This window comes from Ceratotherium simum, chromosome 4 (genome assembly GCF_057802395.1).
Source record: "Ceratotherium simum simum isolate JZ-2026a chromosome 4, ASM5780239v1, whole genome shotgun sequence".
In the NCBI taxonomy this organism is placed as follows: Eukaryota; Metazoa; Chordata; class Mammalia; order Perissodactyla; family Rhinocerotidae; genus Ceratotherium; species Ceratotherium simum.
Genome location: NC_141903.1, coordinates 85,083,864 through 85,099,172, shown reverse-complemented (window position 1 = coordinate 85,099,172; position 15,309 = coordinate 85,083,864). Strand labels below are relative to the sequence as shown.

General features: G+C 33.7%; 1 protein-coding gene across 4 annotated transcripts in view; it reads right to left on the bottom strand.

Annotated features, from left to right (window-relative positions):
- SSBP2 (single stranded DNA binding protein 2) overlaps positions 1–15,309 on the bottom strand; it is a 296,005-nt gene that overhangs the window by 50,898 nt on the left and 229,798 nt on the right. For all 4 annotated transcript variants that reach the window (XM_004420399.3, XM_087430094.1, XM_004420402.3 and 1 more), the window contains 2 exons: positions 5,423–5,489; positions 4,625–4,695 (listed from right to left, as the gene is read on the bottom strand). In XM_004420399.3, the coding sequence (XP_004420456.1) occupies positions 4,625–4,695; positions 5,423–5,489 (138 nt within the window). The remainder of the gene's footprint in view (positions 1–4,624; positions 4,696–5,422; positions 5,490–15,309) is intronic.

Genomic DNA, 15,309 nt, shown 5'->3' with positions numbered 1-15,309 from the left:
CTCAGCCTATCTTTCTTGCCCTCATTCTCTGTAATTCTTACCTTCTTCCCCTACTCCCAACTATACTATCCAGCCTACTGGATTCCTTGTGGTTCACAAACACACAATACACGTTTACACCCAGGTTAACTCATCTGCTGTGGCCTTCTGTATAGTAGGTGCTAAGATGACAAGGAAATATTTAATGAGAGAAGCTCTGTTAACCTTAGAGAGTAAGCCACAGTTTATAAACAAATTACCTAGGTACATGCTATTCTCATTGTTTATTACTTTTACCTTCACGAAATCTTATTTAAACATCCCAGTTTTGTGTGCTATGGGATAGTAGAATGGTTTCTGCCCACAATGAGGCATTGGTTAAAAGGATAGCTATTTCCCTTAACCTCTGGACCAAGCATGGTGGTGGCAGCAGCAGTATCAGCAAGGAGTCTCTGAGAAGAAAGTTAGTCACTGAGAACAAAATCTGGATGGTAAAGTATAATAGAAATGCTTCACAGGGAAAGTCTCCCTCCCTTTTAGTCTTAGAATATCTGTGTTTTATTTTATCAAAGAAAACATTAGTTTTCTTTATAGCTCTGGACATAGACATTGGCTTGAATCTCTGTTGTGCTCCCCCATTTTCTCTGCCCCCTTTCGATATGTGTGATCTCAGCCCAATGATTCTCCCAATGATCTGCGCAACCTTCATTTCCTTATCTGTAAAGTGATAACATTATCTCCCTTATAAGCTTGTTGGAGGACAAAATGAAATCATATAAACACCTATCATAGTGCTTGGTGCATTAATAGCACGATACTTGGTGCTCAAAAATTGCAGCTGCTAACTCCTTCTTATCACCGTTACTAAGGGACTCACTTAAACGAGTGCTTTTCTCATCAGCTTTCCTTGAGCCCTCAACCCTAACAGAATTACTTGCTTGTTTACGTAATGACTTCCTGACAGAGTATGCATATTTCTTCTCCAGATTTTTTCTACTGCATAATAGTTTTTCTTTATGCATCTGCATCTCCCGGCAAACAACAAGTACATTGAAGGCCGAGTCTGTTTTACTCATCTTTGTATACCCAGTGCTCACGAGTCACAGTGCTCAAGTGTCACAGGAAATGAGTAAGAAATTACCCAATATGTAACTTGATAGATTTACAAAACATTTTAATTTTGTGAATAATCTGAAGCAAAAAGAAAACAGAAAGATAAGAAAGAATAACAACTGGGTTTCCAAGTGGTATCAACAAAGACAGAATGGGAAGAGCTAATTTAGAATCACTGAATTTTAAAGCTGATAGCAGCTATACAATTCCATCTGGTTTAATCTCTCTCCCAACGCAATGTTCCTGACAAAATGGCTGTTCAGACTCTGCTTGGAAAGTTTATAGAGTTTTTCCATGATTGGGCAGTTTAATTTCTAGAAATTTCTTCCCTATACTGAGCTGAATTCTATCTCCCATCTTAGACTTGAAAATACAGAATCAGTTTACTCTCTCTCTACATGAGAGTCTATCATATATTTCCATCTCACCATTTCTCCACCCAAAGTATTCGATTTGGAAATCATGATATGTTCCTACTTATACATAATTCATTTATCCTTCAGATTTCTAGAGGAACTAGAACTAGTTGGATAGTCTTGGCAAATTTTTCTGTTAATCATATGGCACCTGCTGAGCATAAGAACACAGGCAAGGTGAGTATATCTTACTCCAAAAGCAAGTAGAAAAATGACTTCAAATACGGTATTATGGAAGACATTTTTCTTGATTAAATAGATAATTTTGCTTTTCTATTGAAAGGATACTGATATCAATTTAAAAATCACGTATTACTGCTGAACTTAGATTTAAAATAGATTAAAGAGTGGGAAAATATGCCAGGATTTGGAACAAACTTTTATTCCTTCATCAATGCAATAAAGTATTGACCACCTGTTTACTATGTTCTAGGTGTGCACTTTGCCTAAATCGGCATTATCTAAGAATCATTGGATTAGATATATTTGTTCTAGGAATTCAATTGTTCCAGTAGATAACTACCGTCCCTCTTCACCACATTGATCTTAAGCTCAAAAACTTATGGAAATAACCTATGATAAAAAAGAGATGTGTGGGCTGGCCCGGTGGCTTAGCAGTTAAGTGCGCGCGCTCCGCTGCTGGTGGCCCGGGTTCGGATCCCAGGCGCGCACTGACGCACCGCTTCTTCGGCCATGCTGAGGCCGGGTCCCACATACAGCAACTAGAAGGATGTGCAACTATGACATACCACTATCTACTGGGGCTTTGGGGGAAAATAAATAAATAAATAAAATTAAAAAAAAAAAAAAGAGATGTGTATTTTGTTTGTGCATAAAGCTAAAGACAATATTCCAGCAACAGCAAAAAAGTAGATGCATTCTGCTCTTGGGCTGCATCTGTGTGATTAAATGCCTGTTATGAGAGTTGTTTTCTATTACCTTTCAAGAAACACAGCTAACCTTTACTACAAATCTCAGTTTATAATGCATATGTTTTCCATATCAGGTGTATAAGTAAATATCTCACAAGAACTCCTGATTTCAAATGATTTTACCTCATTTTTACCTGTTGTACCATTCATATGAATATGACTCCTGTTTTCACTTAAGTACATGATAAGTATAAAATACAATTTCCTTTAACCTTTTATACTTTGCATACTGTGATTTAAAAGAGTTATTGTAGGTATTTCTGGTTTCTGAGGTAAATTCATGCCAAAACACTTTATTTCCCTCAAATTATAAAGAAATAGCAAGCATACTAGTCCAAATGGAAGAAATAAACTATTTTCTTTGGGTTTGAAAATGCAAAGTATTTATATTTATATGATAAACTTAGTTATTAAAACTCATGAATAAGAGATTACTCATCAGAAATGTTTTCTCATTTTCTGTTGTAATTTACTTATAACACAAAACATATAAACATATAGCCAGCTATTTATAAATAAAGACCAGTATGCTTTTTATTTCTGCATTTTCAAATGAGATCTAAGTGTTTATATAGCTTAGGTAAGCATTGGTATATCTTTCAAATACTGCAAAACTGACTTTTAAATCAGACTCTTAGTTTTAGTTTTAAAAAGTATTAAAAATATTGGTCTGGGAATGACAAAAGCTTAAAGAGCAGGTAGCTGGAAAATAAGTGAACTGAATGAAGAATGATAACTAAATTATAGGCATAAAGTTTTTGATGTATATTTAAAATGTATCAATTATAAAAACATTTTGGGAAAAAAATCCCTCAAGTTCTGTATAGCCAAATTGGTAGGCATAGTTCATTAAAGACTAAAAGTATACTCAGTCAATGAAATATCCTATATATCTCCCAGATTTCTAGTTGCTATTAATGACTTAATGATGGTAGGTCACACAAATCATCATCCCTAACATGGGTACAAATAGGGAAAAATAATTTAAGTATCTAAATCAGAATTTTATAAGATTGTAAGAAAATACATAGGAAAGAATGAGCCTAAATAAAAGAAATTGATTTTTTTGGATTTTGAGGATATCACATATATTTATATAGTGGGTTTTTTTTTTCATGCAATGTAGTATTTTTGACAAATTTGGTTATATGCACTTCATGTTTCAATATAGCTAATACATATATTATTGTATATTGCTTAGAGACTCCTAAATCTAAGTCACATTATCTGGGTGTTAGATTCTTAATTCTCTGACTCCTTTGGGCAAACAACAAAATATTAATGTAATTTTTAAGTAGCTACATGAAACAAGCTCCTAAAACTATCCTTATAATGCTGCTCTTGGAAAGGACAAAGAAAATAAATTAATTCTTCTTTTAACCAGTTTATGACATACTAACTTCTGACCCATGAGGTAGAAATTTAAAATTCTGGATTTTGGATTCATTTCTTTGAAATACAACATTATAAAATTATTTTCTATTTCACACAATTTTCCCAAGAGAGACAAAAGGATTAGCTAAAACAAATGATAGCCTGGAACAGCATACTTTAAAAATGTTACCAAAAGCTAGGATAGGTTTGACTTCAGTGTATACGTCTTGAAAATTTTGATAGAGAAGTAGGCTACCATCTGATGTATACTGATCGTATTCTGCTTGTTCAGTAAGACCCATTTTAATGTTTATTTCTAAGTGGTTCTCTATTGTTTCCACATTCTACAAAGAAATTTGGTTACATACAATACACTGTCAATGGCATTCTTTAAAGGAGTTAGAGAAATATATTTTATGCTGTTTACTCTATTTCATATTTTTGATCAACTGTGTTTTATTTAACTTATTTAAATGGTTATCTTTTTATAATAATTACTATAAATTTTAAAATATTTCCTTAATATAACTAACAAAAGGGTAATTATCTTTTTATAATAATTACTATATTGTATTTTCATACAATGCATTTTCTCAAATGAACTAAAGGCATATGTGATAGCATCTGTTAAAATATGGTTTGTTGTTACATCAATTTGGACATGTCACAGATATTACGTCCTCAAGAGCCTAACAATCATGTTATATCAAACCTTTAATGCATATAATAAAAGCCAGCAAATAATATAGTTTGTTTATATAACATGAAGACAAAAAACTCAGCAACTAGCTTTCTGCACTGATTATTTACCTGTGGTCCTAAGGGCACCATTCCTCTTGGAGGAGTCATTCTCTGCATTGGTCCACCCATATTTGGATGTCCTGAAAAAAAATGTATGAATATATTAGCAATGTAATCAGCATGAGTGCTAAACCAGAGGCTAGCAGCCTCCTCTCTGCTTGGTGTTACAATATCTTATTTACTACGGGACTGAGTTATTGACATCATCTCATCTTGGCTTTCATGGCCACTTTCTTACCATGACCTACCCACATTCTCCCTTAATGTCTTGAGATTGAAATTTTCTTCCTACCCTGCGTTGAATTACACATCTCACAACATTTACCTCTCTTTCCTGGGAACAGTGCAATAGAGCTGTATATATCTGTGGTACCTAAACATCTCCTTGGAAGGACCTGATTATTGGGTTTGTTAAACCAATTAAGTCATTTGTTGCTCAGCCTCCTCTTTCCTCCTACGCATATTTTGGGTGGACTAATCTATCTGAAAAAGGCAGAGGAAATCAGAAGTGATATAATCACTTTGATTCCCACTTGTTAGAAGTTAAATAAAAAGTTTTAGAAGTTATTAGTTAAAAAATGGATTTTTGGATATTTAATAATTCTGTTTCTTATGTTATCACTGCCCTCACTATATTATGCATAATTAAGAATTAGCTGAAAATATAAATCACTTGGCCATATTACCTGCAAAAATGCCACTGGTATAATTATAGAAGATTTATACAAACACAATTTTCCTTAAGAAATAAAGGATTTCTTTTGAGGTTCTGCAACATCAATTTCACTTTTACTTCAAAGTAGTCACCTTGTTGTCGAGTTGGGTCTATTCCACTGGGAAGTAAAGGCTGACTTCCTGGGACACCTCCAAGTGCCTAGCATATTTAGTAAAACAAAATAAAAAGCAATATTGTAAAATATTTACATAGTAAGTGCTTTAACAATTCTCTTTAAAAATTCCTAAAATTACAGAAAGCATTTCAGTATTTTACAAGATTTTTTATATTTCACATTCATTTATAAATTTTATAGGTCTTTATACCTAGTGTAAATTCTTAGTTCTAGAAAGATTCTACTTTGCCTAATTTTGTGGCAAACTAAGTATTTTGGGGGAACAAAACTCTAGGCAAAAATTGTCCTGAGAAGTATAATGCCTTTCTCCAAAATTAATTTACTAAAGGTACTGAAATAACTAATTTTGCTTCTTAAATGTAAGCTCTCTATTTCTGCAGAATATTTTATTCATTTGGGATTACAATAGCAGCAGGACTAAAATGCCAACGGCCCAATGAATATTTTTGTTGTAGTCACATTTTCCCTAAGAAACTATTTAGAAAAATAATACTCCAATTAAGTTCAAACTATTTGGCTGTATGGAAAAAGAGAACCAGAACTGAAAAAGATGGAGATTAACAGGGTTCATTTTACGCAGGGTGCAATACTGGATACATACTGAGTCACAAGTTTCCAGTAGTTGTCAGAGCAGCACTGAGAGCTATAAGTGATCTGAACCTGTGATCCTGTGAACCTGTGACCCATATGATTATGTATACATATAATCCTGACAATTGGTGAGAATGTCTATAAAGTTGCACTAATTTAACTTAAACCAGGATAAATCTTATCTCATTAGTTAAAAATTTCCAATATTTCAGAAGAAATTTAATATTAAAGAATTTATATATCCAGATCAGAACTGTTTCCTTACTTTTTAGCACTTGGGATGCAGGAGAGAGCTGCCATTTCTCAAGCCATTTTTGTAATTCTTTGATTTTTTTTTTTGCTTACAAATACACTCAATATATATTTGCTGAGTTCCTACTCTACGATGTTTCCTGCTTACCTTTCCAGTCTAATTTCTTGCCATTGCCACACTGACATTCTAACTTCCAGCCATGCTGAACTTCTTGCAGCTTTTTTTTCAATTCATACATTCAGTGAATAATATCTAAATGCCAATCATTAAAAACAAAACAAAATAAAAACCGAAAAAAAACTGTCTCTCCTCTCAAGAAGCTCACAGATCCGTAAGTGTCTACTGCTGACATATTTTAGATCTCAGTTAAGGGACCACTTCCTGACAAAATTCTTTCCTAAAACCCCAGTCTGGGATAAATTCTTCTTCTATTTGCTTTAAAATACGTATATATTTTTTTAAAATTTCAAACTTACAGAAAAATTGTGCAGACAGTACAAAGGATTCCCATATACCCTGACACAGATTGTCCAAGTATCAACATTCCGTCACATTTGCCCCACGACTCTTTCTCCCTCTCTTTAGACACACTTATTATCATAAGTCTTCTCCAGAACCCTTGAGAGCATGTTGCAGACATTATGCTCATCACCTCTAGGTCCTACAGAGTATAGCTTGCTAAACAAGGATATTCTACTACATGACCACAATACAACTCTTCAAGTCAGGAAATCAATACTGAGACAACACTACCATCCAAGCCACAGACTGTGTTCAAATTTTGCCATTTGTCTCAAGAATGTTTCTTTTTTCTTTCTGGGACTGGGATCTCATGGAACATATGTTGCATTTGTTGTCATGTTTCTTCATGCTCTTCCAAGCAGGACTAATTCTTTAGCCTTTCCCTATCATTTCTCCAACAGTTTTAAAGAGAATGGGCCTTAAATTCCACAGGACGATCATCTGATGCCTCTTCATGACCCAGACTCAGGTCATTATTTTCTTAGAAGGAATACCGCAGAAATTATGCTGTGTTCTTCTCAGTGTATCACATGAGAGGGCATATGATGTTGACTCAATCCACCACTGGTGATGTTAACCTTTACCATCTGACTGTATTGGTGTCTGCCAGGTTTCTACGCCATCAGATCATTATTTTTCCCCTTTGTAATTTATTACTTTTAGTATTAGAGCTATTCTGAGATTGTCAATATCCCATTCTTCATCAATCCTTTATCAACCCATCATCATTAACATCCAATGACAACTCCTAGTACTATGATAGTTGCCAAATGGATATATTCCATTTCTATCATTCTTTCTATAGTTATTAGTTGGCATTCTACTATAAGGAGGAGCTTTCCCTTCTCATTTATTTATAAATTTTTAATTTAAATACAGGCTGATGGAGTCCTCTTTTATTCAAAGCGCTGTAATCTATTACTATCAACATTTATTTTAATATTAAAATTATCCAAGATTTGGCCAGTGGAAGGTTCTTCAAGCTGATTCTTACATCCTTTTGACATGTCCCCATCATATTATGAGCATTTCCTTACTGGCAAAAGGATGTTTCAGGTTCATCTCATACTTTTTCTGGCCTAGCTCTGGAATCGGTCCTTTCTCCAAAGGGCCTTGATTCCTCCTAGTGAAGGACAGTATTTAGTCATCAAGATCTGGGTTCTCAGAGTGTTCATTGTTAGTTGGGGGCATTACATTTGGGCCTTCTCAGTAGATGCTGAGCTTGAAAATCTATGTATGTGTATATGCACACACATATACATCTATAACTAATTCTATATCTATCTCTGTGTGTTTGTGTACGTGTATGGTACACATATACCATAAATTCACACTCTCTAGCACCAATTCGATACCCCCAATTCCAATCCAAAACCTTAGGATTATTATTTAGCCTTCTTCCTTTTTATGTTTGTAAGTATTTTCTCCAACAGTGAGAAGCCTGGCTTTCATCATCTTCAATATCTTTTACTTACTTGTTCTATCAATGTATTTATTTGCTCAATATAACCAATCTCCCAACCACAACGGCCATTTCTTTTTTTTGCTACCTCTGTGTGGCTCCTTCCTGTCTCCCTGAAGGTCTCAGCATGCAGGGAAGGTAAGGGCTTCTTATGTGCTTTTATAGGATCATATACCTCACTTTCATAGAACTTAAATATGATCATGGCTTATTTTCTTCTTTGTATCTCCAATTGACTGTAAGCTCTGACCAAGTGTGGACCCTATCTGTACCTATTGGCTCAGAGCAATAAATATTTATTGAAGGAAGAGGGTTTTGGTTGGACAATTTTAGGAATCATCAGTGACAAAGTCATAAGAATGGAATAGACTTCAAAGAGTGAGAAGAAAAAAGATCAAATATATAATTATTTAAAAATATCAAGAAGAGGTAGGAAAGGAAAGTGAAACTGAATAGGTATAAAATTAGGAAGGGAGATCAATATTTCAGAATGCACGAGGAGAGTTTCAAGAAGGAAGAAGTAGTCAACACCGCCAAAAGTTATCAAGAAGTGAGTTAGAAGGAGGACTGAAAAATAAATGACTTATCAACATTATCTTCACTTATGAGTTTGAAGTTCTTGCTTTTTTAAGTCTCCAAGTAATTAGAGTTTTATACTATGGACTTTGATTCTGAATTTCTAAGTCTCACTGGAGACATCATGTTTTATCACTGGAAACCATTTTCTTCAAAACTTTATTTTTTCTTGTTTATCTTAGAATAGCAGAACAATTGGCAGTCTTTCCCCGTTTCTATTGATCACTTAAAAATATGGCATGATCCTACAGAAATCTTATCAAGTTGTCTTGGTCAAATCCTACAGAAATCTTGGTAAAGTTGTCTTTCAAAATGAGTGTCTTTATCTAAATTGAACCCCTTAGTCATCAGTGTTTGTCTTTTAGAGTAAGTCAAATCTCTAACTTTTAGAACAGTTTTATGACTCCTGGGATGACCAGACGATGGTTTTGTGCATAAACAAGGGCATAATCACTGCATTCTTTAAACCTTTATTATCAGGGAAAATAAATTTATACATCTTGTGGTAGATACTATTTTTAGATTTTTTTTACATGTTAAATGTATTCCATTCAGACTTGTTTAACTAGTAGCAAATTTTGGCACACTTTCTTTGCTCTATAAAAGATTTTCATTCTGACAGAGAAAATAACACTAATGATGAGAGTGCTTAATAATAAAAAACATAAACATAATATCAAAAATAATATACACTTGTGAGTCAGTTCATTTGTGCCAGGAATTGTGCTAAGCTCTTTATATTTATTATTTCACTCAATGCTTACAACATTCTTATGAGGTTATTATTATTCACCCTTTTTGGTGATGAGAAACTGAGGTTTAATACATAAGTAATTTGTTAATTTGTCCATGGTTATACCATTGGTAAGTAGCTGAGCCAGGGCTTCAAATCAGATCAACATACTCTAAAAGTTCTAAAATACACGCCTTGAATTCTAGGATGTAAAATAAATGAAATAATACAAAATTTTACTAAAACAAAAATAATTACATGGAGGAATTTCTTGCTTCATAAAAGAATTATTTGCTTTACAAAGGATTCATTATGATTGCAAAGGTAAGCCCCTCTAGGAACTTAAAGATTCTGATATTTATTTCCTTGAATACCATTATACAGCCTACTCATAGAGAGCAAATGCTCACCAGTGATGAAAAAAATAGTGAATTTACCACTGCTTTTATGATATAATTTGGATAACAATGTTAATGTACCAAAAATTTTAATGGGCCCCCTCAATTATATGAAATGAAGTAGAATCATATAATCAAGAAATTTTAGGACTAGAAGACATTTTAGAAATACCTGAGTCTACTCTCATTTTACTGGTAAGAAAACCAAGGCCCAGAAAGGTAAGTGACTTGCTCCAAGTCATACATTGCTGGGCATCGCTGGCACTTGGACCTAAGACGCTTGACACCATGGAGATCCTTTCAACAACACCACTTTTTTTTTCCGTGTAAAAAGGCAATATCAATAGAAAAGGTATTAAAATATAGAAATGTTACATTCAGTGTAGGAAGATATTTTTTTCCAAAGCACAGCTCACCCTTTAACATATATACCTACTTATTTTTCTTTTTTCTATATCTCAACCACTGTAACTGCACCGTCCAATACACATCCTTTGCCACGTGCAGCTATTTCAATTTAAATTAATTACAATTAGTAAAGTTAAAAATTCGGTTCCTCAGTCACTCCAGCCACATTTCAAGTGCTCAAAAGTACTCAAAGTACTAAAGCTACAGCCTATGACAGTGCAGTGCTAGAACATGCATCATCCCAGACAGTTCTGTTGGGCAGCACTGCATTAGAATGCCAGATCCACACAAGGAGAGATTTCCATTAGTTTGTTTACCAGTGTATCCCCACATCTAGAATGGTGCATGGCACACAGTAAACCTCAACAAATATTTGTTGAATGATTGAATATTTCTGAGAGAGATTTTGTATAGCCCTATGAAGTTTCCTATCAAATATATGGCAATGCATTTTTTGTATTGGCTATGTCCAAAAAGGGTATATCTGTGACAAAATGGCTATAAGATAATGAAATATGTTTTGGCAAAAGTAGTAAACACTGTACCAAAAAGCTCTATATAACTCTAACTTAAACTGACTAATATTGCACAGCATTCACTATGTAAACTTTTCTTGCTTTGGGAAGGAGAATAAATTTCTTTTTTGCCACACATATGGAATTTGTTAATTTCCTTTGTCCTACAATGATAGAAAATAATTGGAAAATACATATATCCCAGAATACACCATAATTCAAAGTCATAAGGAAATAATACGTTTTTCATTGTTTCATTGGATTTCAAATAATAATTAAAATACATTAATAATGTAATTATCACTAAGAAACAAAGAAATAAGGAGATCCCAACTGACAGAAAGGGATATTTTGAATTGGCAAAAAAAGCTACTTTATGCTTTCATCATTAACCACTAAGTTATACTAAACAGGTACAACATATTTAATTTTTAAAGTTAGAGATTTGCTATAGTGATCCTCCTTACAATTTCAGCTATAAGATTCCTGTTATTTACTCAGTGTAGAATAAATTTTTCTTTATGCAGCTGAAGTGTTTCTCTTATGGTTTCATATCGATATCACTAAATAAAAGTCAAATTCTATCTCAAAATTTCTGAAAAATTTTACCGAAGACAGAAAATTATTGGTAAAAGACATGCTAAATAGCATTTATCCTCAATAAGAAACATGCAAGGAAGAGTAAGAATGTAGTTTGTTTAAAATATAGGTACCTTGGTTATATGGGGATATAGTAAATCTATTTTCAAGATGTAAGTAAATGTCCCAACAACTTTTTTTGTGTGTGAGAAAGATTAGCCCTGAGCTAACATCGGTTGCCAATCCTCCTCTTTTTGCTGAGGAAGATTGGCCCTGGGCTAACATCCGTGCCCATCTTCCTCTGCTTTACATGGGATGCCGCCACAGCGTGGCTTGACAAGCAGTGCGTCTGTCTGTGCCTGGGACCAAACCTGCAAACCCCGGCCCCGAAGTGGAGAGCGTGAACTTAACTGCTACGCCACTGGGCTGGCCCCTCCCAACAACTTTTTTTCTGCTCAAATTCCTGCTGATTTTTTCCATATCTGAAAAGTGATGAAGAAAAGTCTTTTTAAGATTTTCCTATCCTTAGCATCCATTATTTTTTTATCATGTAAGAAATATATATTCAGTATTAATAAAGGATAATCTTAAATATTGACTAAACAGAAAAATAAAGATCTGTACTTTTAGTTATCTATATATATAATTAACTAATACCTTTTTCTAATCACAAAGGAAATACCTGTTCAATGCAACTTTAATAATACATAAATAAAAAAAAGAAATCACTCATGATCCTACCACCCAAAAATAAAAGGTACAGTTCTTACAGTCTTTTTGACAAATGTGTGTGTATGTCTTGTTGGGTGGACTCTCTGAGTTTGTGACATACTTGAGTGATATAGCAAAGGTGATATACTACATATGCTTTGTGCCTTTTTATTTTATTTTTTTTTGGTGAAGAAGATTGGCTCTGAGCTAACATCTTTGCCCATCTTCCTCCATTTTGTATGTGTGACGCCGCCACAGCATGGCTTGATGAGCAGTGTGTCAGTCCATGCCTGGGGTTTGAACCTGTGAACCTTGGGCCGCCGAAGTGGACTGTGTGAACTTAACTACTATGCCACCAGGCCGGCCCTGTGCATTATTTTTTATATTTGGTAGCAGATCACAACCATTTTATATCATCAATAAATTTAATTCTATAACATGCCTTTTAATAGCTGCACACGATTTCACCATTTGGATATACCATAATTTATTTAACCACTCATCTATTATTGGACAAATACCTTTGAGAATTTCAGTAGACTGGTCTGATATAGTGTATTTTTAGAATACCAATATTTGGTATTTTTAGAATACCAAATTCAGCTCAAATAGAAAATGGTCAACAGAATTAACTACGTGTTATTTCAATTCACATATCTGTTTAACAGAGCTTCAAGAATGGTGAGAAATAAATTCTCAAAATTCTGTAGGATCAATAAATCAATAGTTTATTCTTGGTGTCACTCGTTAACAGTCTCTGTATTTCTGGCTGCTTTGGTTTCCTCAGCGTAGTGTTGAATGAATATTGTGAATTTTTCTGATCAAACACTTTATCTCTGAGAAGGATGAAGATCTGTTCTATTCCAGGTTATCGCTGCTTCAACACCAACTACTGATTCTGACAAAACAATTCCAATGTAAAAATGTATAGTCAAATATATTTTTTGGATTTAATTTCTATGTTTCATATGTTCTCTCATGTATATTTATTCTTTACCATATTTCATATTTTTGTAATTTTATTTTCATCATTTTAGAGACTATTTACCCCTTCCTATATTTTTTTGGAATAGTGATATTATACTATATGCCAAATACCCAGTCCTACTTATAGAACAGTACCATTGTGGAGTTAGTCCAGAAACCATGAAAACCATCTCAGGAGAACTTAAATTAAATTAAAATCTACAGTCTAATCATTAGTAATTATAAATTTTGAAGGATCTGTTTATTAAAGGAGTGCCTTTTACGTACTTAAAATGACTAATCAACACCATTGAAGAGGTTAATATTTCACTTTTTATGTTCTTAGATACAATCTATCAATAAAACAAAATTTCGTTAGTTTGTGATCATTTTAAATGAAGACTAAATCAAAAACTATTTAACATATTTGTCTTTTTATATACATCATTCCAATTAATCACCAAAAATAGTTTGCCAATTCTACTTTAATGACTACATAACGAAACAGAAGAACCATTTTGCTGCTTGTAAAGGTCATGCTCCTAAATAGGTTAAAGATTTCCTAAAACAATATGTTTTCACTATTAATACAATTAATTTGCTCAGAAAATTTGTTAAAAATAGTATAAATGTAAATTATTATAAATTTGAAAGATAGATGTTTGAATTAATGAAGTTTAACTAATATGTCTGTGTAGGGGAGGTGAGGGACAAAAAAGAGCCACTCAGAAGAGCACAATTAAAATATACTTAGGTAAAGTCTGTTTAAAATTCTTGATGAAAAAGAGCCTGTATCATAACTCTGTATTACCTTTAACTTTTTAATTGCCTCTTTTAAAATACCAAAAGCATTACATACTTGTTCTTAAAAAAAAATTTCAAACAACTTAGATTTACAATTCCACATTCCCACCACCAACCCACTCCTCTTCCTAAAAGTGTCTTTCATTTTATCAGTCTCTGTGGATACAGAACCTAGCATAGTATCTTATACATGGCAAATATTTCAACAATGTCAAATGAACGCAATTCCAATTCTATCAGATTTTCATCATTGATATGGAAAATACGGAGTCAAAAAAATTCTAAGTCAGTTGTACAAGAAATTTACGTTTCCCTAATGCCGATTTTCAGGATCCTCTTAAATCTACGTAATATACAAAGCTATGGATGGGACGTCTGAAACACCATGAAGACTCCAATGAAAGACACAACTTTCTGTTCTTTAAAAAGAAATGTAAAAGACTCAGGCACCTATATAAGTAGGTCTGACGGTCAATATATACAACAGGCTCACCCCCAGAGAAAACAAAATTTGTGTATGTTGGAACCCCTGACATCTGTGCTAGTCTCTTCCCTATTCCATGCCATGTTCCCTGGCCCTACGTACTGAATGCAGATTCAGTCTGAAGGAGAAAACTCCCTCAGCTGCTGATGTGAGGATGTCCAGCACTGTGACCATGAGATGACCCAGCGCTGCTGCCTGCTTAAAGTTCTCCCCTGGGGGTGAATGTGGGGGCTGGCACTCCTTGCTGCACCCTAGAAGCAGACACCACCAGCAGACTGGGACACTTCCAGGACACAGCATAATTTCAGTAAGAGTTAGGAGAGGAGAAGCAGAACTCTGTTGCTATCAAATGTGTTAGTAAGCACAAGTTCCTTGTTCCGTTTTTGGTCAGCAAGGAAGCGGAAATAGAGAATAAGAAGGAAAAAAGAGAATTTATTGTGATAACAGGGTTTACTTTAGATCCAGGCAAACACTGAGGTATACAAATAACAGATATAAGAAAGTAACAAAACAATTATCTTGACATAAATATTCCATACAGCTGAGCATTTAATTTCTTCTTGTGCTACACATGGATGTTATCTATATTATAAACTAAACTATAAACTCCCTGCAAGTAAAAAGTGTGCTTCATTCTCTGTAGCAAATAAACATTTATGATATTGACAAAAAACGATATGAAGACAAAGTTTATGAAATCTTAGAGCTCTTGTAGGTAAAAAAAAGTTGGAAGGTCTATTGTTAAAAATTTATTAATTAATAAATCTAACCATCCTAGAAGCAGCTAATTATATGCTTGATATGCCATGATAATTTGTCAAAATTGATATGAATGTTACAG